We start from the raw sequence: 25,680 nt of genomic DNA, 5'->3' as shown, positions 1-25,680 counted from the left end.
GGAGGCTGGGATGGAGGCCGGGCAGCAATCACAGGCACAGAGAGAGGGATTTGGGCATTTTTAAGGAACTTGTGTTGGTTTTTATTTTAAATGAAGGGATCTTTAAAAGTGATCCTAACCGCTTCTTAGGATTCTGATGTTTTCTTGGTCAGTCAGGGCTGTGCATTTCGGGTGCTTAAATGAAGTATGGAGGCAGCATATCCAGCAAGAACTAGCCGTCACTGGCAGCCCAGCCAGCACGGCCCCTGGGGCTGGGTGAGCAGGGCAGAGCCGTGAAGCAGGACTGGGAGCCGCAGAAGGCTAACTGTCACCTCTCAGGACACCCCTCTTGGAGCCCTTCACCTCCAGGAGAGTTCCTACACCTGCTCTCATCCCCTCCCACTTCCAAGAGCTCCCAGCATCCCTTCGTCCATCCCTACTTCCGCATCTGTCACGGAAGCGCGGGCCACGGTACCATTAGCCAATGCACAGCTCCCTTCCCCATGAGCACGGACACTTCACGAGACTGAGGCCTCACACAGATATTTGTGGAGGGACCGAGGAGGGCTGCGGAGTGGTGGATGAGTGACTGTAGGTATGACAGGTAGTGTCTGTCTGCCCCAGACTCAGCGGGAGGGGCTCCATCTGGGCTGCCACCGCTGTCCCCAACCATGGTGCTGAGTTCTGTGTGGGTCTCCAGGTCCTGGAGGTAAAATGACCTGTCCCCAGGTAAGGGGGCTTTCTTTGGCAGACATCAAAAAAGGGCTGTCAGCTGCATGGATCCTGAGTAATCCCAGATAGCGGGATAGAAATCGGGATACCTAATGCTGTGCTAGGCATCTTGTGGGAATCATCTCGTTTCTTCTGCAGGACAGACCTCAGATGGAGATGCTCTGGTCAGCCCCCTGGGACCATTCTGGGAACAAGCCCTGACAGTTTAAGGTCACAGGCAGGGAACAGTGATGCCCTGGCTGCACTAGGCTGTCAGTGCTGAGGATATTTCAAAATGGAGAAGACCAAAGGAGCCAGGGAAAGGATTTATGTGGGGGTTGGCACAGGGGGTATGGGCCTGGAAAACCTGGACAGACTCCCATGCCAAATGGTGGTCCCCGGGAGGCAGAACGCTTGGGTGCCGGTCCCAGTTCAGCTATCTGCGGTGCTCCCAGGGCCTGTCCTTTCCTGAGCCTTGGCCTCCTCATCTGTATAATGGGACCATGCAGGAACCTCTCCACAGGGTAGTGCCGAGCATTCAAAAGTCCAGCACCAAGGCAGGGGTCACAAGGCTGGATGGGAGATGGGGACTTCCAGCCAACAAGAGGCAAGGCAACACAGAGGACTCGAGCCCTCAGGGCCCATAGAGGCTGAAAGGAAAATGAGTTCAACAAAGATGGAGCATGTCCCACAGACCATCCCCTTGGGGCTCCTTGTCACGCTGTTCCTGGGTGCAATCTCCGCAGGAAGGACCAGCACAGCCCCAAGAAGCAGACAGCCCCCCGACCTTGCGAATACCCAGGCCGGCCCGCGCTTCCCATCCACACAGGAGTACGTTTCTTTAGTTTTATTATTACAAACACACGATGGCTCTGCCACACCTGGGAAATCCTGGGCTCTGCATGCTCTCTCTCTCTCCCCCCTCCCTTTCCTACCTGGACAGGGCCACCAAGAAGCGTCCAAGCTGCGTGCAGGCACAAGACATGTCTGACAGAGCGATTCAACTCATAGCTTATAACGATGCCATTTCTCCAGTTGTAAAAGAGCTTTACAAATACTGTGCCAGGACCCCCTCCCCCCACCCCCATGATGCTGGACTGCCTGATCTGTGTTCTGTGAACGCCACAAAACTTCAGCCCCCTTTTCCAGAGCACTTGGCACGGGCGGGAAAGTCCACATTCAGGACAGGTCCTTTTTAGAAGCGACTATCAGGCAGGGACATCCAGGTCTCCACAAGCAGTGGGTTAACAAGCCATGTTTGGGGGTGCGGGGAGACATCTCTTTCCCTCCTCCCTCCACCCACCCAGGGCTCAGATCTCATTGTGGTGCAGCCCAGGTACACTGAAGTGTGATATTTGGTTTCAGAAACATTCAGTCTCTTTGGTAAACTCAGAGGAAGTGGCGGTGAGCTGCCGATGTGCGTTCTTCCCACGTCCTCCGCGCTAATGTTTCATCCTCTCTAATAACCGCTGATACACGGGGGCTGGAAGAGAGAAGTTTCCTAAGTGAAAAGGATGCGTATCTGTCTAGGACACCGTCAGAGCCACGCGCAGGGCCAGCAGGCCCTCCTCCTGCTACTCTCCCCTGGCCCCCTGCTTTTTGGTTTGGGAGACATCCTGTCTTACTCCACAATGTAACAAAGATCGTGATGTCTCGGTCCATGATGTAATGGGAACTGGGACTTCTGCCATCTACCAGCTTCCATCTAAACCACCATGTGCTCCTGCTAATGGCACATGCAATATTCCCAGGTTCCCAAAGCCAGAAACTCACAGCAACCTTCAAAGGCTGGTGTTCTTAGTATCTCCATCTCACAGAGAAGGGAACTGGGTGTTCTGCGTATGACCCCAAAGACCACGCTTGTTTTATTGCACCATGACGTTCTCATCTATATACAGCTGATGGCAGGTTTGTGCCTGCTCGGGGGGAAGGCCCGAGCACCTGTACAAAGGACTTTAAACCCAGGCCAGACTTACCTAGTTTCACAGAGGTCCGTGCGGCCTGAAAGAAAACACCAAGTGTCAGGTTTCTCGTGAAAGTTGTACCTGCCCCTGCTGGTGGCCCCAATGGCTACCCCTACTCAGAAAAAATGCTGGGGGTGAGGAAGAGCAAGGGGAGTGTGTAGCTACTGGGTCCTAGAGAGCCCTCAGGTGGTCTTGGCAGCCCCAAACACAGTGTAAGCCCCAACCAAGTAGAGTCTGGCATAGATATTTCTGGGAGACCCCAAAGCCAGGCTTCCACCGAGACTGCAGCCTAGAGTTTGGGGAGCTGGGACAGCATAGTGGGTGGCCCTCAAGAGTAGGAGCTCAAGGCCAAGTACACTTCTCAAGGGGCACGAAGAAAACCCCTTTGTCCAAAAGTAAAGGACACATTCCAGCTCCAGGACTCTGGGTAACAACACCTCCAGCAGCCTCTTCTCTTGAAATGCAAACTTTCTATAAGGTGCTCAGGTTCCTGAAGGGCTCCACTTCATGCAAAGCAGAAAAAGGAGACTAGGTGGGGCTTCTAGGCCCTGGGCAAGCTAGGGAGCAGAAAGAGAAGCGCAGGAAAAATCAGAGAGGTTCTAAGGAGGAAGCAGAGCCGAGGCAAGGAAGGGAAGTTCCCCTAACACCTGCCCTGTATCCAGATCCCACACCACTGCCTCACAGAGCTTCGGCATTCCCCAAGACAGGCCATGCCATGAAAAACAGAAGGGGACTTAGAGGCCCAGGCTCAGGCCAGGCAAGGCCACGGTAAGGTGAATTCAGGATGGGCGGCCTTGCTTGGACAGATGGATTCCAGAGCTTTATCTGTCCTCACCGGCAGTGGCTTACCCATGGAATGAGGGTCAGAGACCTCAGTTTAAAGACCCCAGCTTTTGCTCACAAAGGAAATAGGGAATGCCTGGGATCTTTCCTCAGAACTCCACTCAGGCCAGTGCTAAGGATGCTGTATGGAAGTGGGGAGAAGTTTCATGGAGTCCTGGGAAAGCACAAGGAAGGAAGACAGGAACCCAGAGAGCCCCCTGAATGGGCCCAAGCAGAGGACCCACGACTGCTCAGACCACAGGCAAACCTAGAGGCATCTCACCCTGGAATATGCTGATGCCTGTTTGAAGATTTCAAGTGCGGAGTCTGCAAGTTCATCCCCTCGCTCCTGAGGTCTGATGGCTGGAGACAAAAAAAGGTGCAATACTGGTGAGAGCAAAACTCTTAGCACAGCACTGACAGCAAGCAGGACTGAGGGGCACTGTTGGGCTTGCTGGTTCACGTTCTCCCATGGATTTTTTCCTTCATAACTTCCTCTAGCTCACGGTAGAATGTGGCCCATGGGGAAAGAATGCAAAGAAAGGTGAGTGTACAGTGCAGACAGAGGCTGGACCCAAGTTCTGTCTTGTTGGAGGTAAAGAGAATTCCCATCAGGCGTGATGGCATAAGACACGTGGGCTGGGAGTCATGTTCACCACATCCATGGGGGACAAATAAGTGGGCTGTGTCTGAGTGCGGCTAAAACAGGCAATTCAGCAAAAAGAAACATGTCCTCTAGTTTCTAGTGCAGCACAGTGGAAACCCACACTCCCGAATTCACTTTTCAATCAGCCCCAGCGATGCCGTCCATGGAGGCCCTGGGTGGCATGTCATGCGCTCTTCTTATCTTTAGTTTTCCTGTCAAGCACCAGCTGCCATGCATGCAGAAGGGTCAGCTGCAGGCTGAGGGGGGATGGGGGAGATTAGGACCTTACCTGGAGGCTGCAGGATGCTGGAGATGGCATAGACCACGCCGTTGGTGGCCATGATGTCAGCTTCTGCAACCGGCTCCTTATTGACATTCACGACGTTGTTTTTCTGGGAGAAAAAGAGACGACACAGACCACATGGATCTTGCTCACTCGGTGAGAATTTACTGAGCGCTCCCAGATGCCAGATCGTGTGTTAGACGTGAGGGATACACTGGGGAATGGAACCGCCTCTGCCAGCCACATGCCTTTAGTTTGGTGGTCGCGTTCTAACATTGGCATGTGGCTCAGTGCAGTGTCATCTACAGAAGAGCCCCCCATGCTGTCATGTTGTCCTCTCAGCACTGTGGGCTGAAGAGGGGGTTGTTACCACCCCACTTAGCAGAAAAGGAAACCAAGACCCAGGACGGGCCTGGGGTCTCCTTTAAGCTAAGTAGGTGGGACGGTGGGGAACAGAAGCCAGGCCTCCAGCCCTGGTGTAGGGTTCCTTCCACTTGTCCTCAGTGGCCCGCCTTTCTTACAGGAAACGCACCCAGGTGTCTACCTCAGTCCTTCCTGAACAACTCATGGTCTGACCCAAAGTGGAAGGGGGAACAGAAGGCTGTGATGGGACCCCTAGCCCCCAAACTAGGAGTCAACAAGTCCTCATGTTCTGTCTCCCTCCATGCTTCCTCAGGCTCCAGAGGGAAGGTGGTAAGCAAAGGGATGGCTGTGAGGGGCCCGGCACCGAGGCTGGGCCAGCCACATTCTGGAAGATGGGTGGCTCCACAGGGAAGCCCAATGACTTTGGCTGGTACAGCCAGGCAGGCCACAGGCAGCTTCACTGAGCTTGGCTGCCCATCTGTTCTGTCTCTCCAGTGAGGACGTCCCCTCAGGCAGCTTCAAAGTGGAACACGTGTCATCAAGGTGCAGAGCCAGGGGTGGCTCGCGACCGCGCATCTGAAGAAAAAGCCGCTAGGGATAGTCTGGCTCATGGTGGGGCTTGGTGAGCCCCAGATTTGAAGGGATGGGGTAAGAAGGGGGCTGGGGATTGATTCCTCAAGATGCATGAGTAATTGCCTATCATCTTCTTAAGGGAAGGAAGACCTACTGGCCTCTCCCCTGTGCCAGTCAGACGCTTGATTCCCTGGCAAATCTAGACGTTTCTATTCATGTCTAAGCACCATCTCGCCTGATTTCCCCGAAGACCCTTTTCTCTTTTCTGTTTTTGGGCAGTCTGCCCTCAGAGATCCAAGGTGTACCTTCAAGACCCTGTGTGTGTGTGTGTGTGTGTGACCCTGGCCCAGGGGTTGGGAGGTGCCCTGGGGTCCCCAGCGGCAGAGCGCGGCTGGCCACCTAGTCCTCAGGCACACTCACCGAGCTGACTTCCAGCTTGTCCCCCTGGAGAGACTTCAGCCGCACCAGGGCCCCGATGCCCCCGCTGACCAGGATCTCGTCGCCAATGTGGTATTTCAGGATGTTGGCCAGCTCTTTGGCATTGCCTGCGGGTTTGTGGGAAAGAAGGGAGAGCAGAGTTCATTGTAAGCCCGGTACCCAGCTCTGTCTAGAAGGGCTGGGAGGGGAGGCAAGTGGTGATGGCCGAGACATAGAACTCCGCGACCACGTGAGGAGCACACAGCGGGTGTGTTCAGCCCACTGACAGGCTGCCCGCCGGAGGCTCTGGGGATAGAGGCACACATCTGCCTCGTAGTGGGGAGGGCGGGAACGGCTGGGTTAAGCAAGAGCTCTCTGTGCTGCTGAGAAGGAGTTAATCCATACTCCTCTGTGAGTATGACTCATTTTTCCATGAGCTAAATATTTGCTTGGGAAGTCAGGAACCTTTCCAGCACCGGCATCTGGGACATTTCATCATCAGCGTGGCTCCCGACGGTTATAACACAGTAGTGAAATATTTACACATTCTGCCCTCAAATGCATATTCCGGGGCAGCCGTTTCCTGCAGGGAGAACTTAAAAGACTCAACAGCTGTCGTCTGGGGGGGCCGTGGAGCCGATGAGGTCAGGGCTAAGGGGGGCATTCCCTCCGCAGCATCCCTCCCTTCACGTCTCAGCATTCCTTCCAGCCCACATCAGCTTCTCCACCAACTGGGGAGACCATCCGATTGCTCATAAAGGTGCACAGGCATTTTCCAAATTAAGTGTGGGAGGCAATTCTTAAAGTTGCCAGCTGTCCTCTCATATCCATCACGGCTGCCCTGATACTCACATTCCCAGCCAAGTGGCTAGATTTCCCCCAGGGCTTCTACATGCCTATTTCCAGCATCTTGAAACTAAGAGCGGAGGAAGTTTGAAAGCATTTGGGAGAGTTCACTTAGGTACAGACAAATCCAAATTAGTGCCGAGGAATGGAGCCACCAGGTACCATGTGGTTTCCAAACATCCCACAACTTGGCAGATGGGAATTCCCATTCTATAGAAATTCCACCTGGAAGCAATGAGCCATGCCAGCCCCCAGGGCAGGGGGCCTCCTTCTTCCAAGACGTCTAATACCTGGATTGACCTTTGCGCCTGGCTGGCCCTCTATCCCCCAGGAGCACTGGGGGCTTTTCCTGCCTGCAGGCCTGGCGGAGGGCACATGTGGGAAGTTTTGTCCAAGCCTCCTCCTGCACAACTGAAAATGAGAGGGAAGCGAGCAGGCTCACGGCCATCTGGGGAACATTCCACTCCTGCTGGACCAGGAGAGGTGGAAAGTTTATGTTCAGAATGAACTTCTCTCCTTTTCTCAGGAACAGACGTCAGCATCAAAGACACAGGCATTCGTTTGCAATAAAGACTATTAAACAAGACACAAATTCGGCCCACAGATGCCTGCAACCTGAACTTTCTGAATAGAAAGTTCCTTCCTGCCCTGGGGCTAGAAGGAAGGTATAGATGAGGCATGCCCAGAGGGTGGCCAAGGTCCTTCCTCCTCCTCCTCTTCTCTAGCTTCCCTCCTCCTTCTCCTCAGGCTCACCTTTGTGGGAGGGCCAAAGTGTGCCCACAGGCGAGCACCAGAGCTCCACACTACACCCCTACCCCGAACCCCATCATCGCAGCCATCACCGGGGGAGGACGTGTGCCCAGCACTGCTGGCAACACCTCATTTACTCCACACTACACACAGCAAGGCACCCTCATTTTTCTAATGGGAAAACGGAAGCTCCAAGAGGTTAAAGGACTTGCTAGACATCACTCACCTGGTGAATGCCAGAGCCCGGAATTAAAACTGCTTTTAGATGATCCAGGAATCCAAGCCCTTAACCACAGGGGTTATCTCTCAAACATCCTCAGCTAAATTTCTCAGGGCCAGGAATAGCTTCTCTGGTAAAGCTTTGGCCCTGAGGGACATTTCACATAGGTAAATGGCTTCATTATGGCTGTCCTCACAGGTTCTCACGGGGAAGACATGTCTCAGTGACGGGGCTCGTTGTTACCCACTCACTGTCTCTCTACTCTTCTCTGCCTTTCATGGTACCCAGGGAGACTGACCGCTGTGACGCATGCCATCCAGGGTCCCTTGCCCCCTTCTCATGGCTGACAGGAGGCCCACGCAATGGGCCTGTGGGAGGAGAGGGAGGCTGAAGGAGTCCTGGCCCCCTTGCCTTGGCTCAGCCCGCAGCTGCATGTGGGCCCTGACTGCTGTCCTGTGCCCCTCCCCTGAGCTCTGGTTCTCCTTGTGCCCTCTTCCCCCTGGTCTCCCCAGCCCCTGGCCTGCAGTAGAAAACACTTTTCCCTGGGTGTCCTCATCTTTTGCTGGTCCCTTTCTCCTGCCCACACTTCTGCAGTCTCCCCATTAAGTTCCTTTCAGTCAAACCCTTAGTAATGAGCCCCCTGTTTCCTGCTGGTCCCCTGACTGTTCCAGTCACGTTAGAAACCGTGCAAAATATACTTCGCTTGGTCTTTACCCAAGAGTTTGTTCAGCTCTTCTGGTGGCATGGCTTGGAAGGCCTCATTTGTAGGAGCAAAGACTGTGTAGACCCCTTCCCTGTTGAGCATTTCCGTCAGCCCAGCAGACTGGATGGCGGCCACTAGCATGCTAGGGAGACACACAGAGAAAATGTCACCTGCCTGTGACGGGGAGGGGATGCCCACTTTCCCAAATATCTTCCCACTGCTGGGAGGCAAACCCCAGAACTAGAATTTACATCCCCCTTGCTGTTTTTCACCCCTTGCTCATCATGCACAAGGAGGGAAGACTCCATTCTGCATATTTTCTCCATAAATGTTCAGCTCCATCAAACAGCCAGAGGTCAGAGGTCGGGGGGGAGCAGGAAGGAAGAGGCCAAGCCACCGGGTCCTGGGGTTGTGATTCAGGGAAGTGCAGGGGGTGGGGGCCTCCTGGCTCTGGTGTCACAGCACCCAGGGGTAAGCAAGCAGGTCAGAAATGGAGAGAGGGGGCAAGAGAACAAAGTGACATAGGGAGCTTGAGAAGGAGGGGCAAGGAGTCTTCAGGGGCCCCAAGGAGATATTGTGCCGACTGAGACTCATCCCACACTCAAAACTGGGTGCCCTCAGCTTACTTGGGACCTCAAGATGAGAGTGTGGTATCTTTTCTTGCCCTTCATACGAAAATGCAGCCCCCTCCCTGTTCCCAAGGATGTGGGGATTACAGTCCCAGAAATAACCCTTCTTCTCAACATAAGCTTCCAGCATGAGCCTCGCCCTTCCCAGATCCCCAGGCTGGAAGGTCACCAGGACACCGCCAGTGTTCACTGAACCCCCCGAGGCAGTGGGGAGCTTGACAGATAGCGGAGACCCAGCGTCCTGACCCAGCACGACCACTTGGCAGAAGTCTCCCATGGCATGAGGCTGGGTACCTGAAGCGATTGTCGCCCTTCAGGACGTCCATGACGGTCCCCATCGGGGGGGTGAGCATTCGGTCCATGGTGAAGAGCGTCCCGTATCTCCCCCTCTTGTCGTGGGCGGCGATGCAGCTGTTCTCGATACACAGGCTCTGCACCAAAGAGGGGCAGACATAGGTCATCCACCCTAATGAGGCCTCCTGATGTGCTCCAGGCACACACTGGTGGCTTCATCCGCACGGAGCAGTGAATGTATGCTAGAGCGGGTCATTACAGTGAGGAAAAAATGTCGTGTTTTCTCCAGGAAAGGAAAAATAAAAATAGTGTTCCTTAAGGAGAAAGGGCCACTGGGCCCCACTAGAGTGACAGAGAGGCCCCACGATGAGACTGTCCCAGTACACGTGAGGTCCATCGATGATGATGAGATCAATAGATCAACTCTACTGCATTGTTTACTTTAACAGATGACAACCATCTTTAGTCACTGGTACTGGCAGGTCCCAAGGAATGCACCTGTGTTGTACTGTGCTTTCTGGCTAACAGTCCACAGTAACTGTTGAGTTTGAAGATAGAAAACAGACAGGAGAAGGGAAAAGAGAAACTTTTGGACCAGGAAGAGCTGTGTTTCAGTTCAGAAGGCTTCTCTTCGCATAAGCTAAGGATTCAAACTCTCCATCCCTCTGCCCCTGTTGATCACAATGACTCGATGTGGACCACTGCCTACCTAGTCAGCTACATGCTACATACCCACATATATAATTTTTTTTCTTTAATATAGTTTTCATTTCTTAGAGCTGAGGCAAAGAAAGAGCATGATTTAGGAGCCAGAACTTACATTGCGATAAACAAAAACTCTCAGTTTTTTGCCACCGAGAGTGTCCAGGGTCTGTCCATGATACAGATACTTGGAAGCTAGCTGGTCTTTAATCATGTGATTCAGAAGCAAATTCCTTGTATGCGCATCAATGTTAGGGGTTCCATCTGCAAGAGAAGGTGGGTTTGGTCCAGAGGCATGCTCCAGAAAGGAAGAGAACGAGAGACAAATGCAGTGGGAAGCCCAACCCTCCTTGCACTTGAAAATGGGATATTGAGAAATCCAGGGAGGCTGCCAATATTCCTTAACATCTGGCATCTTCTGCAAATCAACCAAACACAAGAGGGTATAGATAATCAAGGGTGTCTGGAGTTTTGCCCGTGGAGGGAGGGGAAAACACGGACACCCCTTGGCCTCGTCCTCCGCCTTCCCCTCAGCCAAGGCTCAGCTGTATCCTCGCTCTGACCTTCTGCCGATCACATGAGCAGTTGATTCTGCGAATAAAAAGGTGCTCTCTGGCCAGATGCAAACTCTTGGATTCTGAGGACCAGACCCCCAAATGCATTCTCTGCTCTGCCAGATGATACAGCAGAGCCCCTGAGGTTTCGGGTGAGCCAGTGGAAGCACTAACGCTGGCGGGGTGCTGTCCCTCTGGGAAGGTGCTGTGGAGGTGACCCGCTCCTGGGGCTGCCCTCACCACGTTACCTTTGAATACAGAATTCATGGGGGCCAGGAGGGTCAACCGCTCCTTTCCGGAGAGATGAGTGCCGAGTCCAGCCTGTCTGAAAAGGTCAACGGCTGTGGAAACATCAGACTCCGCAGCCAACTCAAATAGCGTCTTGGCTGCAAGGAAAGAGAATGCAGGTTCAAAAGTTACAAGTGCTGTTTTCATTTATCCTCCGTCCACCCCACAGCATGACGCACACCAGCAGGAATGTCATCTCGTGAGTCAACAGCCCTCTCAGCCCTGCAGCGGCACAGTGGGCTCGTGTCATCAGGCCCCTGTCCCCTAGGTCTCCCTGGGCAGGGCAGGGAGGTGAGGAGCAGGAGGCAGAGGCCAATCTCTGTCCTTGGCTTCAGCCAGGGTGCCGTCTAAGGCCTGCGGCAAGGCAGCGTGGTCTGTGTGGTGGCTTCTGAGGGTCCCATGGTGCCAGTGACCACACCCACAGAAAGCTAACTTCTGGTTCGGTTTTCTTCTGTGAAATTGCTTCACTTCTGGGCAACCGACCTCCCTGAAATTCCAGAATGGGGCTAGCCTGCTGCACAAAGCCCAAGCCAAAGTCCACTCAGTCATTTCTCCCAGGCTCGGCGAGACGGCGGGTGCTCAGAGGCCAGCAAATGGCTCTCTGCGCCCAACCAGAGCAGGCCGATCTCCTGAACGGCTTCTGGGATTGAGTCAATCCCTCCCCGGCTCCCCTCAACAGCTCTCTGATGCCTCCAAAGTGAAGCCTGGACTCCCAGGCCTGCAGCTCAAGATTCTTCACAGTCTGGCCATGACCTGCCAGCTGCCCAGGCCCTCTCCCCTGAGAGGCTGTGAGCTGGGTGCCTGCAAGGAAATGGCCCCCATGATCCCTGAATTCCCCAAGGGCCCCCACTGCAGATGGCAGAGGAGCCAGCAGGCCTGGCAGGATCATGGCCTCGGAGGCCTGGCTCACCTGAGTCCGGGATGAGCAGCTCATCGATGTAGTGGATCACACCATTGGTGGCCAGGGTGTCTTTATTGGAGATGATGGCCTTCCCATTGATGGTGAGCATGTCCCCGCTGCAGCCCACCTCCAGGGTGGTGCCCTCCAGGGTCTCCATGGACATCCCTGCAACGATGGCTTCTGCACACATGGCCGACTTTAGGATGTGGTTGTTCAGCAGGTCTGGGGACCAAAACAGACACAGATCAAGGCTGTGCTGGCTCTAGGCTGATCTCAGAGGCCAGCTCACAGCTCCCGTGGCTGTGGATTCTGTTCTCTCGGACACTGACCTGGAGATGAGGCTGGGGGCTACACTGCCCACGGCCTCCTCTCCTCCTGCTGCTGTCCTGAGTCAGCAGGCAGACTGACTGAGTCTGAATCCCAGCTTGGCCACTTACCCGCTGTGGGGCCCTGGGCAAGTCTCTGAGCCCCTGGGAGCCTCAACTTCCTCCTCAGGTCGAGATAAGCCTAGCATTCATCTCCTGGGGATGGTGTAAGGAGGACATGAAGCCCAGAATGTAACGCACCCAGCACAGTGCCCGACAACACAGTCAACACCCAACAAACATTCGTGACTCCCTTATTAGCACCTGGACTTGAGACTGAATTCTATTAGTGTCTGACCCTCAAAATGAGTTTACCCTCAGACTTTTTATCTACTGACCTTTAGAAAAACGTGAAATTTGATAGGGAAAGATGGAAACTGTAGCAAATGAGTGTTCTAGATTATCTGCGCATTTTATCTGTTTTTGTTCATTTTACCCAAGGGCCCGCTAGCTTCCAGGATCTGTCTTCGGGTTCGGGGATGGTGCTCCGTCAGACACGGTCTTTAGCACTCCCCTCACTCCACCCGTAAGTCATAAATAGAATTTATTTCCTTGTCCAAGTGGCCCTCAGGGACAGGGCAGAGGCTGGGGGTCCTGAGGAAGTTGCAAGGAGCAGCGGGCAGACATGACCCCCACCAGGCAGGGCAGATTCCCAGACGGCCACTCCCCCAGGTCACCAGGGCCCTTTCCCTTACAGTCTCACCACAGAGGCAAGTTTCAATTTGTGCTGAGCGTGGGAACCAAAACCACACCGTCATGGACAGGAGGAAGCTCAGAAGGCCTACAGAGGCACGGGGCTCCCACAGGAGCGTCAGGGGCCTTGAAAGCCATTTGGCTGGCGGGAAGGGAAAGGACAACCAGGCTGCCATGGGAACGAGGTCTCAGGGATTTAGCTTCTAAAGGAAGGAAGGTAAAGGCTGGGTGGGGTAAGGGTGACCTGCTAGGGCCATGGGGAAGGAGAGCAGGCCAGGGCTGGAAGCCAGTCTTCAAACAAGGCACGCCAGCCCAAGGCTGCTTCTTTCCTCTCTGCCAAGCCACCAGAAACAGCCGAGCCTGTGAGGCTGGACTCCTGTCCCTCTGTCTTTGAGCCAGCCAGTGACACCCCCGTACTGAGGGCCTGGTCTCACAGCAAACGAGTTACTGAGCAGGAAAAGGCCCGTGTGCAAAAGGAATAAATTAGGGCTGCCTTTTTCTTACAGCAAGAGTTCTGATATCTTCAAAGATGAAAACGTGTTCTGTACAAAAGCAGTTTAAGGGAGAACACAGCTCCAAATAGAAAGTTCAGTATGCGGAGATGCGCCCACATCCCAGCTCCTTCGGGAAGCCTCGGGACCCCTCTGGCGGCACGTGCCCCACCCCCGCCCTCATGCCCACCACCACGGGGGCGTCTGTGTCATAGCGCTCACCACTTCAGATCCCACAACCTGTTTTTAATCCCAACCAGGCTTAAACTTCCTTGCAGACAAGCCTGTACCACGTTTCCTTTGGGGGCCCGGGTTCATGTCACAGAGGCACCGTGACATCTGGACACAATGGATCCCCATCTGCGCTTTCAGAAAAGTGTCCTTGCCAGCCCTGTGTGGCTGCAGGGAGAACATTTTACACTTATCGGGCCTCTGAAATACAGTAGGTATTTTAAATCGTACAGTTTGAAGGTGGGTTGAATAGACTCCAAAGAAACGAAGTCATCCCGAGATTGTATTTGGGAGGAATAAGTGTGTTTGGGTACACAGAGGACCAGGGGGTTACTCCTTTCTACAGGAGATGCAGGGGTCAGTGGCCAAACCTGGCCTTCACTCCCCTCCCCTCTCACATGTGCTGGGTCCTTTCTTCTCCTCCAGCAATAATCAACGCACCACTAACTGAGCAGCTCACTGAGGAGGCATGGAAGGACACAGCTCTGAAGTCAACAGTCAACTCTAACTGGTTATTAGTTTCATTTTGGATTATCCACGAGGTCCCTGGCCAGACAGGAAGAGTTCAAGGGTCAGCACGATGGCCCCATTCTAAGGATGCCCGGACCGGCCATCTCCTCCCCACACTCCCAAGCTGCTACCCGCTTGGCAGACTTGCTCTGGTTTTGAGCATCTTCAGCTCTGAGTCTGGCCAGGGCCTGCTGTGGACCTCCAGCCCTGCCTTGCTCCTCAGCACAGCTGCTGCTGGACAAAGGCTGCTGCGTTCTTCCTTGTCCCTCTGACCAGGGCTCTGCTCTGGCCTCTACAGAGACAGGGCCAGATGGGAGCAATGGGACAGGATGGTGCGCGGACTGTTCATCTTGTGCAAGAGCAGGCCTCGGGCTCAGTCTGGCCGTTCCAACGGCGCTCAGGGGTGCTCACCTCTCAGGGCTTCTGGGTCACCCAGGATCCTGTTCAAGGTTTCAGCAGGGATCTTCTCGAAGGCTTCATTGGTAGGGGCCAAGAGCGTGAACTGACCATCCCCTTCCAGCACGGTGTTGAGCCCAGATGCGGCCACAGCAGCCTGCGGGGCAGGGAGAGGAAAGAGAGTTGCCTGAAGGCTCTGGGAGGCTCTGTAGACAAGAGGCAGACGCCGCCTCACCAGGCCTGTGAAGCGCTTCAGACTCATAGAAGAAATGACAAGACGCCAAAGCTCACCTCTCCTGGTGTCCTCTGGGGACCTCGTCAGGACTGAGCTCCCACCACTCTGGCCATTTCTCAATGACTTCCTCTGCCTTCGGCCTTCCCACCCCAGGCTTTGGCCTGGCCATTCCCTCTGCCCTTCCTCCTTTCTTGGCTTCTCTGACTCCTATCCCTTCACTGGGACTTGATTATAGTATCACTTTTCTAGGTAGCCAACTTGGTGTTGCCCCCATCGCCACCCCTCCCCCTGCCACTGCCCTCAGACCAAAAAGAGTCTGTTGTATGAATTTTCACAGCTTGTGTCCTCCTTGCATAATACTTAAATAGCTCTGGGCAATGCTCCTTCTGTGAGCTCCAGGAGTGGAAGGATCACATCACCCGTTTCTACAGAGAAGTCCTAGGATCTTCTAAAAGCAGAAGGTGCCTCCTGCTGCCCCGGGGTTGGGGATACACCCCTTGGCACGGTCTGCAGCCCTGCAAGCTCTGGCCCCTGCCGCTCTGCTGCTTCCACGTCACACTCTAGCTGTGGACGTTTCTTCCTTCTGGCCCTGCCTGCCTCCTTCTTACTATTCCTGCCCCGGAGCCTTTGCCCTTCCCTTCTGTTCTGCCCGCTGAGCTCCGACCCCTGCCTTTCATGTAACTGGCCATTCTCATCCTCCAGTCCTCAGATCTGAATTCACTCTTCCAGAGAAACCCTCCCTGACCACCCAGTGCCTACCGGGCCCCTCAGCTCACCACTCCCTGACTCCCCGATGCCTAGCCCCGTCCATGGCTACCTCGTGTGCATCTGGTCTGTCTCTCAGGAAGAAGGAAAGTGCCACCAAGGACAGAAATTTGTCTGTCTCATTCACCTGTATACCCCCGGCAGGTGGAACACCACCAGGCCAGGAGCAGGTATTAAAGTATGTGTTAGCGGAAGGAAAGATGGGTGTAGGGAGGCCCCAAGGGGAGGGAGAAAAGAGGGAACACTTGTCAAACCTAAAGTAAGAGGATGATACTCAGTGGGGGTTATACACGGTTAATCAAGAGGTGCCACCAAATCTGTGGGGACGTATCATTTCCTCGCAGACCCCTGACCTTGAAGTGACCCAGAAGGAAAGCAGGGGAGAGCTGAGAGAGCAGGGTTCCCTGCAAAGCCACTTCCTGAGGCCACATCCCTGCTGGGCCAGCCCCAGGGTGTTTGTCTCTGTGTGTTGGAGATCTCCAGGGGAGGAGCCTCTGCAACCCCCCTTTGGTATCCTTTGTGGTCAGGAAGTTCTCCTTGAATCAGGGCAAAAACCCTGACGGAGCAGCCTGTGTTCACTTCCTCTGAGCAGCCACTGCCAAGAGCAATGCCGTCTTACCGCTCCAGTCCGAAGACAAACTCATGCCGGGCAGGGCCGAAGGAACGGTGTTCTGTGGCTGCAGAGTGGGCAGAAGCCAGGCCAGAGGTCAAACCCAGACTCCCTTGACCTCTCTGTTGGTCTGGGATCCAAGGAAACTTGGGGGTGGCTGGGGCAGGGGTCCCCTGGAGACACACGCTCCAGAAGGTCATGAAGCCTGGCACTATTCTAGTCCTGCATACGGAAAGTGCCCCTGGGGAGTGGGGGAGGGCACTCTCACCGCTGGAGCCCAGAAGTGCAGGCCCAGGCAGCCGAGGGCTCAAAGGGACCTGCGGTGCTACAGACTACGGGACTCTTCAGGGGAGTCACGAAAGGACAGCCTTACAGAGGAGAGGACGGGCAGAGGAAATTTCCCAGCAGTGGATTAAGATGCTTCCTCGTGGTCAAGCTCTGTAATGAGTGGACCCTCTGTGTTCATGGGCTCTTAGAAGAACAGGCTGTATGTCTCCTAAATGCCCATGAAGAGACACCCTCTGCTTCTCCTGCAGAAGAAGGCCCTTTTGAGAGGTCCTGTGTCCCCAGGCCGGGTCCTCTCCCACGGCAGTCCCTCACCCGAAGGGTCTCAAAGGTGTCTTCGATCTCGATGATCTGCTGGATGTTGTTGGTGATGGTGGAGATGACCTTGTCGATGAGGTGCACCACACCGTTGGTGGCATGGTGGTCAGCTTTCAGCAGCCGAGCACAGTTCACGGTCACGATCTGTGCGGAGAAGAAATGAGGATGAGCAGTTCACCTACCGGAGGTGTGGGCCCAAAGCCTCAGCAGGGGAAAACAGGGCAGCATGTAGGTTCCACAGCCGTGGAACCAGAGGGCCTGGGAAGAAGCAGGTGCAGGAGGTGGGAATGACCTCCAGCCTACCTCACCCCCAGAATGAAACCCCAGAGCCAGCCCCACGTGCAGACCAGGCCTCGGCTCAGGGTGGATACAGGGCAATGATGGGTCCCTGGGGACTCCCTACCCCGTTGGGATAATGGTGGATCTGGATGCCCGAATTCTGGTACATAGAGGTGAGGGCCATGCCGTGTTTCAGATCATCCGTCAGGACCCGTCTGTTGACCATGTGGTAGCGAAGGGCATTGAGCAGCTCGATATTGACGTTGCTCACCAGGGAGTCCAGCACTTCCTGGAAGGAAGGCCAGAGTGGCAGTTAGGGGGCGGCCGACCACAGGGGCAATAGGTGACTTCCTGCTACCCTGGGAAAGTCACTGTGGAAACCAAGGACTCCTCCTCAGTGAACACAACGTCTAGACAGTTGGATGGGTGGGCACAGGAAGCCATCTAGTAAGGTAGAGTTTAACTCAAGTTCCCTGACTTCATCTGAGGACTCAAGGAAGAAGCTTCGTGCAACAGTGGGAAACCGCTATACAGTGTCTTGCTTCCGGCCCACCAGCCACCCCTCTGGGAAGTAAGGTGGTCATCTCACAGCTGGCAGGGAAGCCCAGGCCTCGTTGCTGGGGGCGAAGATGGTGAAGCTGCCCGGCCCTTCCATCTCGGGCCTCAGCTTCTCTGTGCGGTCCGTGTATAGCTGAGTCGTGGTGGATCCAACGACGCCCAGGGTCTCGTAAAGGTTCGAGAGAGGTAGGGCTGCAAGGGCAGAGGACAGAGGTGGGACGGACCTGTGGAGCCTGCCCCAAGCAGACCACACCTTCCCTGGTGTGCAGAGCGCACAGAACCTCTGTAGGACAGGTGTGTGGGAAAGCCAAAGGATAGCCACCACGGGCCAGCTGAAAGCCTGTCACTTTATGATTGACAAGCTTTTTTTTTTTTTTTTAAGATTTTATTTATTTATTTGACAGGGAAACATAAGCAGGAGGAGCAGCAGAGGGAGAAACAGTCTCCTCGCCAAGCAGGGAGCCCGAAGTGGGGCTTGATCCCAGGACCCCGAGTCCATGACCTGAGCCAAAGGCAGACTCCCAACCAACTGAGCCACCCACGTGCCCTTGTCATATACTCCTTAAACCAACTCTGGGGGTCAAATGCCTCCCTGCTGAGACTCTACTAATTAATTGGTCATTTTTCATCATTTTAGCCACAGGAAAATGAAGCTTCTGTTCATAAACATATAAGATTTATTTATTTATTTATTTATTTGGCGGACAGAGGTCACAATTAGGCAGAGAGGCAGGCAGAGAGAGAGAGGAGGAAGCAGGCTTCCCGCTGAGCAGAGAGCCCGATGCAGGGCTCGATCCCAGGACCCTGGGATCATGACCCGAGCCGAAGGCAGAGGCTTTAACCTACTGAGCCACCCAGGCGCCCCTGTTCACAGACATATAAAGATTTGAAAGAGAGAGCACAAGTCGGGGGAGGGGGCAGAGGGACAGAGGATCCCAGTCAGACTCCCCACTGAGCTCAGAGCCCCATGCTTGCTCTCAAGGACCCAGAGATCATGACTTGAGCTGAAATCAAGAGTCAGTTGCTTAACCAACTGAGCCACCCAGGTGCCCCGTTCATAGATGTTTACATAATACCAGCAGGAATATACACCCAAAATAGATATTCTAGTTACAAACTGGGCTTTTTGATTTATCTAGTTGAAACTGGTTTCCTAATGGCCTCTACTGGAATGAAAGAACATTACAAATCTTCCAGGTTCTTTGTCTATTTCCAAGCAATAAAATGTTATTTCCTAAAAACCCAAAAGTGGCCCAAAGCACAGAAGGCCTTCCCCACCCACATGCCATTCTCCTCTCCCCACCGCATAATTCCCACCAGCCCTTTCACCTAAGCCCTGACCCCCTTATGACCTTGGCACCAACCAAACTGTCATTTCAAGTCTGTCCCACATTCTCAAGGAATAATTACCAAATTTCAAAGTTTAAACTTCCCCTCTGCATAGTCCCTGGGGGGATACGCTTGAAGGAAATCCTCTGAAAAAATTCTTAGGTGCCGAGGTCTTTGGCTCCTCTGGCCAGGCGTGGTTCCCTGGGCTGGTTCTGGGAAAGCCTGCCTGGTTGGCCACCCTCCCCCCAATGGACTCCAAAGGTTCAGGTTCCAACAGAGGGAGGAGGGGGTGGCTCTGTGCCCCAGTCCCGCTCTCCAGCTGAGCTGATCAGAAATGCTGGGTGTGGTTAGAATCCCTCCCAGCCCAAGACAACAAGGCCAGCAGCCCAGGCCTGGGAGGCGAGCACGGGCAGGTTGAAATTGGAGTCTGCTGCACCAGCCACGTAAGAAGGTCAGCTTGCACAGAAAGGAGCAGTGCAGGAAGCTCCCTGCTCCCAGCTTCCATCCTCTGGCTCTTGTGTGGCTCCCGGAGCCAGAGAGCATGCAGGGAGGGTGTCCCTGCAGCCCTGTCACCTGTACCCCCCTGTGGATGGACTCTGCTGCCTGCTATGTGGGGGCTCCTTCCTCCCTGCCTCCCCCCCCTCTCAGCACCAATGCTGCAGGCTTGGCTTACTCACCTGCGGGACAGCCCTTCTCTCCTGGCACCTTCTCATATCCAGGACAGCACTCATAGCTGATGACTCTGCAGTGAGACAGACAACACACGTGAGGGCGACACAGGGCTTCCCTCCTCCTTGCTGTCCTGGGGAAGAGGTGCCTCCACAGACAGAGGAAGGGAAAGGATGGTAAAACACCCTGCTCTCAGAGGAGACCATTCAGTCAGCTGTATTAGTGCATCATGGTGTTTAGGAGCAAGGAGCTTGTCACTCCTCCTCAGCTTTGCAGAATGTTCCCAAGGTTGCCATCCGTACAGCAATCCGGCTGGGACTGTGGCAGCACGCTCCATAGGGGGATTAGAAAACACACCCACCACTCTTTCTCCAGCATCACTCATGGTGAACCCCATGGTTGGCGTTCTTGAGAGGCAGTGGGGAGCAAGGTGGGTGGTTCCCTTGGCCCGCTCTGGCTGACGCTGCCACTAACCAACTGGGGCCTCTGCTGCCAGCCCTGTCTCCTCCCTGGGTCTCCGTGCCCCTCTGTAAAACCTATGTGTGTATCCCGCAACGGTCATTGGACTAAATCTCCCGTGCTCATCTAGGCTTCTGATTTAATAACCAAGAAGGACAGCATAGAGATCATCATCAAGTTTTTCTGTCTTCACAGTCAAACCTTAAAACTTTTAAAATTAAGACAAAGCTCCTTTGGGGTGTTTTTTATTTTTTTCTTTCATTCTTTAAATTGAAAACAGAATCTTAGTAACAACAATGATATGGTTTCAAATTGAAAATGTACAAAGGATGACATAGCAAAGTGTGCCCCATTAAACCTCGCATCCCTCAACCGTCCCATCATCCTCCCAGGAAGCAACCGCAACTACCCATTTGCTTAATTCTTTGGTACCTGGATGAAAATGAGACTGGCACTCTACAGTGTTAAACTTTGAAATCATTCGGCGGAAAAACTTAAAACTTTCTCTTCTCCCAGCTCAGGCCAGCCCATTATGCAACATCTGCCATCCTCTGGAGGTCTGAAACACACAGCATCAGTGAACCCACTATTCTGGAAGCCCGAAAGCCTGAGTTTCAAATCGTATGGCAAGGAAGTAAGTGATCAAAAGGCTTACAGCTAAGAAAGACTTGCTTCTTATCAACTCCCTGGGTTCTGAGTAAGGCTAGCCCCTCATGGGCAGGGTGAACACAGCCTTCTTTGACCTTGGAACCAAGGGCAAGTGGTCACGTCCTGTCCCTTCCCTTCCTGTACAGGGATTCACCCTTTTTGGGACAGGAGACAACTCGGGCTTGAACTGCAACAGGTTTGCCCATAGAACTGCCCACCATAGGGCTCTCCCAGGATGTTTAATGACCTCGCCGGAAGACAGGCAGGCAGAGGGGGAAGAAACAGGGCTTTGGGGCCAGGCAGGGTGCTCTCAATGCACCCAGGACATTCTGCTCTTATTAAATGACTTGGAATCATCTCAGGGGAGCCCTGGTGAGTCATGAGAAGACAAAGCCGACTTCATCTGTTATCCAGAGGGGGTTTCAGACACTGACTGGCTAGGATTCTCGGGCTGCCGGGGAGCTACAGGAAGCATTTTGCCAGAAATGGGTCCCCCAGGAAATGGCTGCAGAGTGACAAGTCATGCGCCTCCCTCTTTGCCCTGCTCCTTGCTTCCCTCCGCCCACCTCATCCTCCTTTTCTCCAACCTTCCCCCATCCTGGTCCTTTCTAGCCTTTCATCTCCATACCCATAAGGGCTCTACTTGTAAGGGCTAAGCAGACTCAGGACTTGCCTTGACTGACCCACAATTTTATTTTTGGAGACTAAAGTCATCTTCTGCCATGAAAGTCAGATTTGACTGACAGGCAACCTTCAAAGGCAGCATAGTGTCATGGAAACAATGAGAATTAGGGAACTTGACTTGTGACCCATTGGTAACCAGTAGAGTGACCTCAAAGGTCCACTTTTCTCTCAGGGTCTCCATTGCCTTATCTACGAAATGGGGTGAGGTTAAACTAGATGATCTCCAAGGTTCGTTCCAAACTCACACTCATGATTCTAGTCACTAGGATTGTTTCTAGGGGGCAGAGAAGCTCTCTTTCAAAGGACAGTGTCTGCTGGCTTCTCCCAGCTAATCCTAGGGAGAGCTCTAAGCCTCAGGCCCATAGATCCAGTGGACACCCATGCGTGGGATCCCAGGGCTTCTCTGATAAATACCAGGGCTCTGGGGCTGGGGTTGCAGAGGTGGGATTAAGGTCAAGTCTGCCAAAGCTTAGCATCTTTCTAAAAGTGCCTGGGTGACACTTCACGGAACTGGAGAAGCACAGTTGGAGGATGGGTCTTCTCCTCAAAGCTCTCCTCATCTCAGGGGTCCCCCGTGCATAGGGGTGCTGCATACTCTATGCCTTGGAACTCCCAGCTGGGCTCACCAACATTTCTTCTTCCAGGGTGTCAGCTTTTGAGTTCCATCTCAAATCAAAACAAAACAAAACAACCTGAAGAGAGCTCCACAGCTCAGACGGCCTCACCAGAATTTCACTGAGGACAGAGAAAGCCAACTCACCAAGTGTGAACTTTGTAGTTCCTGTGGCTGCATGTGTCTGTGCGTGGGGTTGGGGTAATGGGATGTGTGGGGAGAAGAGGGCTGGGAGGAGGAACAGATACAAGCAGACAAGTCTCAGTGTGAAGAAAGATACTTAGGATGGAGTTAGAAAACTGCAAGGGTTCTCAGGGGCAGAAGGGTTTCTTAAGATCACAGCTGGGTAGGGGCAGACTTAGGACCCCCTCCCCCCAATTTCATCAGGTCTCATCCCTTTTCCATTGCACTTGGCAGCATACAGGGGGCACAGAGAAATCTGACACTGAGAGGACATAGGTGCTCTCTTCGGTGTGGACAGAGCTCCCCACCTCGTCAGCCCCCTTTCCATGTGGGCTTTGCACCTGTGTCCCACAGCGGCTGGATGTGGATGGCACAGGGCAGCCCACAGAGGTCAGTCCACCAGCTGAGGGCTTTTCCCTGGTTAACGAAGTGTGGCTCTGCCATGAAGCTTTCTCCTCATCCTCCCACCCCACTTGCCTCTCTCTCTCCTCTGCCCTCCTCCTGCCACAGTCTGGCATCCTTGGCACTCTCCGGGTGTGAGGACATCAGCCATGCCTCTTACCCCCAACCTGGTAGCCTTCTGGGCTGAGATGCTTTCTCGGCCAGCGGTTTCCCTACTGTCCCCACAAAACCAGACCTGCTCAGAACCGGTGTGCATGGCAGAGAGGTGGAGGCAACTGGAAATTACAGACTGAGAAGACAAGCCCATTGAGATGATCTTGACCAAAACTTTCTGGACGAGCGGTGCCTGCTCACAGCCCAGTGTGCTATTCCCCTTGAGCTTTGGCTGAGGAAAACATGGGTGCTATGAAGAGATGGAGCTGGGGGCCATCACAGTGTGGTGGGTGTGATACCTTCTCTCTAGGATGAAGGCAGGAAGGATGGGAAACACAGGAGCCTCCATCTCTGTCTCCCCAGTTCCTTGGCCTCCCCGTGTAGAGAGGACCGATCTATTGCTCTCTGAATCACATCCCATCAGGGAAAGCTGCTCTGATGAGAGGCTCTGGGCTTCTCCTTGACCTAACACAGTCCAGTAAGTAAAAAACCTCAGAAAAAGACTATCTCTAGGACAATGAGACATGACTATTCTTGTTCTGGTTTCTCCATCAGAAGAACCATTTGAGGAAGAAGGTGAGGGAAGGTGACCAATCTAGAAGGGCCTTTAAAGGAGGAAGGAGAGGCAGTGTCGATCCAGGGTCTAAAGATAGAGGTGGCTGGGAGACTCTCTGCCAATGGCCTCCAGAGCGTTACTCACAATCAGATACAGACAGACGCATTGCTAGTTCTTTCCTCAAAATGATTTTCCACGAAGTTAATATAATAAATTAAAACAATCACTCTCTCCAACCATACTTCACAGTTCCAGCCGGTTGTCATGGCTGTAAATGTCTAGGGACGAACCAGACTCTGGAAGTAGGTGGAGCAAGGAATGCAATCTGAGCGCCAGTTTCCCGTGACAGAAGGTAAACCACTCAGCGTGTCATGATTTCCAAGCAGAATCGCAGAGCAAACACAGCCCCATATCGTCTAGACACAAAGCCATCCCCCGTGGACTGTTGGCCTGGTCTGGTTCCTTTTCTGCTCTCCTGGCCTTGGAAACTAAGCTGAGCTTTTTTGAGCCTCCAGCAGAAAATCAAAATCTTGACCCCTCTGATGAGAAAGGGCTCAGTTGGGCACCTTGGTGGTTCAGTCGTTTAAGCGGCTGCCTTCTGCTCAGGTCATGATCCCAGAGTCCCGGGATCGAGCCCCACATCGGGCTCCCTGTTCAGCCAGGAGTCTGCTTCTCCCTCTGACTACCCCCTCTTGTGCTCTCTCTCACTCTCCCTCTTTCAAATAAATGAATAAAATCTTTTTTAAAAAGGGGGGTGCTCGCTTTGACCTCACGGCCAGCACCAAAGGCCCCATCATTAACCAGGGTCCAGCTTGGTTCATGAGAAGATAGAGACTTTAAAAAATGTACTTACATGTTTGTGACAATCTGTGTGTATGGAGTGGGTGCACACATTGTGGGGGCTCCTGAACACTGACTGTGTCTCTTGAGTTCCCGTGCCCTTTTATCTGACCAGAAGTCCCCTTGTAGCAGGGAGCACAATGATCACCAGACCGGGGGTGAGCAACCAGAAGGTGGCTGGTGAGTCTGAGCTGAAAGGCCTCTGCTGCCCCTCAGGAGACCTTGTCTCCTGTACCTTCAGGCAGAGATTTTAGGGCTGTAGAGAGCAATGTGGGGTAGGTCACTCGGGCCCTATACCCCATGAGACTAACAATAGCTGCTACGTTTACTTTCCCTGGAGACATCAGGCCTGCCCCACTTCCCAGCAGATGACTTTGAGCACACTCCTTAGGCTTTCTGAGCCTCAGTCTCCCCGCTGTAAAATGGGCTAATAATAATACCGTTCTCATACGGTGACTATGGGAATTCAATGGGTTCACTTATGAAAAGTACTTCACAGATGCTTGATATTTACTAAGGGCTCAGTTCTTGAGCTTTAAAAAAAAAAACAAAACACTGCAGGTATAAACTTGAAAACTGTAGTTAGATTAATAACTTCATTGAAAGCAACGTCCTGCATGAGACCACTGTTTATCACGGTGTGATAAACAAATTCCCCATAAAATGCAACCTACAGAACGCAACAGACAGGGCCTACATTGGTTTCCCATTGTTGTGGTAACAAATAATCCCAGATTTAGTGGTTTAAAACAACACAAATTTATCATCTTACAATTCCAGATTACGAATCACCTTACAATTCCAGATTACAAATCACCTTACAAAGCGGCCTTAATGAGGCTGAAATGAAAGGTTGTATTCCTTTTAGAGGCTCTAGGGAAGAATGTATTCCTTGTCTTTTCCAGCTTCTGGAGGCTGCATGCACCTCCTGGCCTGCAGTCGCATTACTCTAACTTCATCTCCTTCTCTGACTCTGACCTACCTACCTCCTTCCTATAGGACCCCTAGGTCCACATACCAGATGACCCAGGATAACCTTCCCCTCCCAAGACCTTTAACCTAATCATATCAGCAAAGGCTCATTTTCCTTGTTCCGGGTTCAGGGATGAGATGTGGACATCTCCGGGAGTTGTCATTCTGCCTGCCCCAGCGCAGGACCCCGGATGCTGCATGGATGCACAGAAACAACAGAACGAATGTCAGCTAAGCTGCCACCTTGGAAGTTATAGAGTGGGACAGAACCTTCAGGCAATCCTGTGCCACTAAGGTGGCGTTAGGTGGGTGTCAAGTATATTATTCTGAAAGCACATTATACATGGGGTCTCAGATGGCTGCTCGAGGAATAGGAAAGAAGGAAGGAAGTGCTGCTCCAGCTGTGGGGAGAGCCTGGCATCCCCGGCTGGCTCCTCACCATGCTCGTGGGACTAAGGCTGTGGGGGACAAGACAGGGAGGAAAAGGAGGGCTCTTCTTCTGCTTCAGAACAGATGTCCCTGGGTGTCCTGTCAGCACGAGACCCTCTGGTAAGGGCTTGGCTGGCTGAGGGCCAGGCTCGAGCCATACCCCAGTGGCCTCTGCCAGAAGCTGAATCTCTAAGCTTTAACGTGAAGCTGGAGAAGTATGAATATCACAGTCCTTGGGCAGAGCAAGGCCGGCTCCTAGAGGAAGGGGCGTGTCCTCCCGCCAGCTCATCTTGGCTTCACAGGATGGCTGCTGAGCTCATGAAAGTGTTGCTGCTCACGAAACCACTTCAAGACTTCTGGAA

General features: G+C 53.4%; 1 protein-coding gene across 1 annotated transcript in view; it reads right to left on the bottom strand.

Annotated features, from left to right (window-relative positions):
* Positions 1-1,964: 1,964 nt before the first annotated feature.
* TGFBI (transforming growth factor beta induced) overlaps positions 1,965-25,680 on the bottom strand; it is a 31,991-nt gene continuing 8,275 nt past the window's right edge. Inside the window, exons 3-17 of the mRNA XM_032837548.1 lie at positions 19,388-19,452; positions 17,413-17,573; positions 16,948-17,112; positions 16,542-16,688; positions 14,347-14,488; positions 11,655-11,867; positions 10,705-10,842; positions 10,021-10,166; positions 9,201-9,337; positions 8,289-8,419; positions 5,762-5,886; positions 4,412-4,514; positions 3,760-3,839; positions 2,667-2,691; positions 1,965-2,173 (exon numbers count right to left, since the gene is read on the bottom strand). Coding sequence (XP_032693439.1) covers positions 2,133-2,173; positions 2,667-2,691; positions 3,760-3,839; positions 4,412-4,514; positions 5,762-5,886; positions 8,289-8,419; positions 9,201-9,337; positions 10,021-10,166; positions 10,705-10,842; positions 11,655-11,867; positions 14,347-14,488; positions 16,542-16,688; positions 16,948-17,112; positions 17,413-17,573; positions 19,388-19,452 — 1,819 coding nt within the window. The 3' untranslated portion in view covers positions 1,965-2,132. The remainder of the gene's footprint in view (positions 2,174-2,666; positions 2,692-3,759; positions 3,840-4,411; positions 4,515-5,761; positions 5,887-8,288; positions 8,420-9,200; positions 9,338-10,020; positions 10,167-10,704; positions 10,843-11,654; positions 11,868-14,346; positions 14,489-16,541; positions 16,689-16,947; positions 17,113-17,412; positions 17,574-19,387; positions 19,453-25,680) is intronic.

The sequence above is a fragment of the Lontra canadensis genome, unplaced genomic scaffold, assembly GCF_010015895.1.
Source record: "Lontra canadensis isolate GAN:19392208 unplaced genomic scaffold, GSC_riverotter_1.0 scaffold99, whole genome shotgun sequence".
NCBI lineage: Eukaryota > Metazoa > Chordata > Mammalia > Carnivora > Mustelidae > Lontra > Lontra canadensis.
Note: the sequence above shows the minus strand (reverse complement) of the source record. Positions and strands in the feature narration are given on the sequence as shown.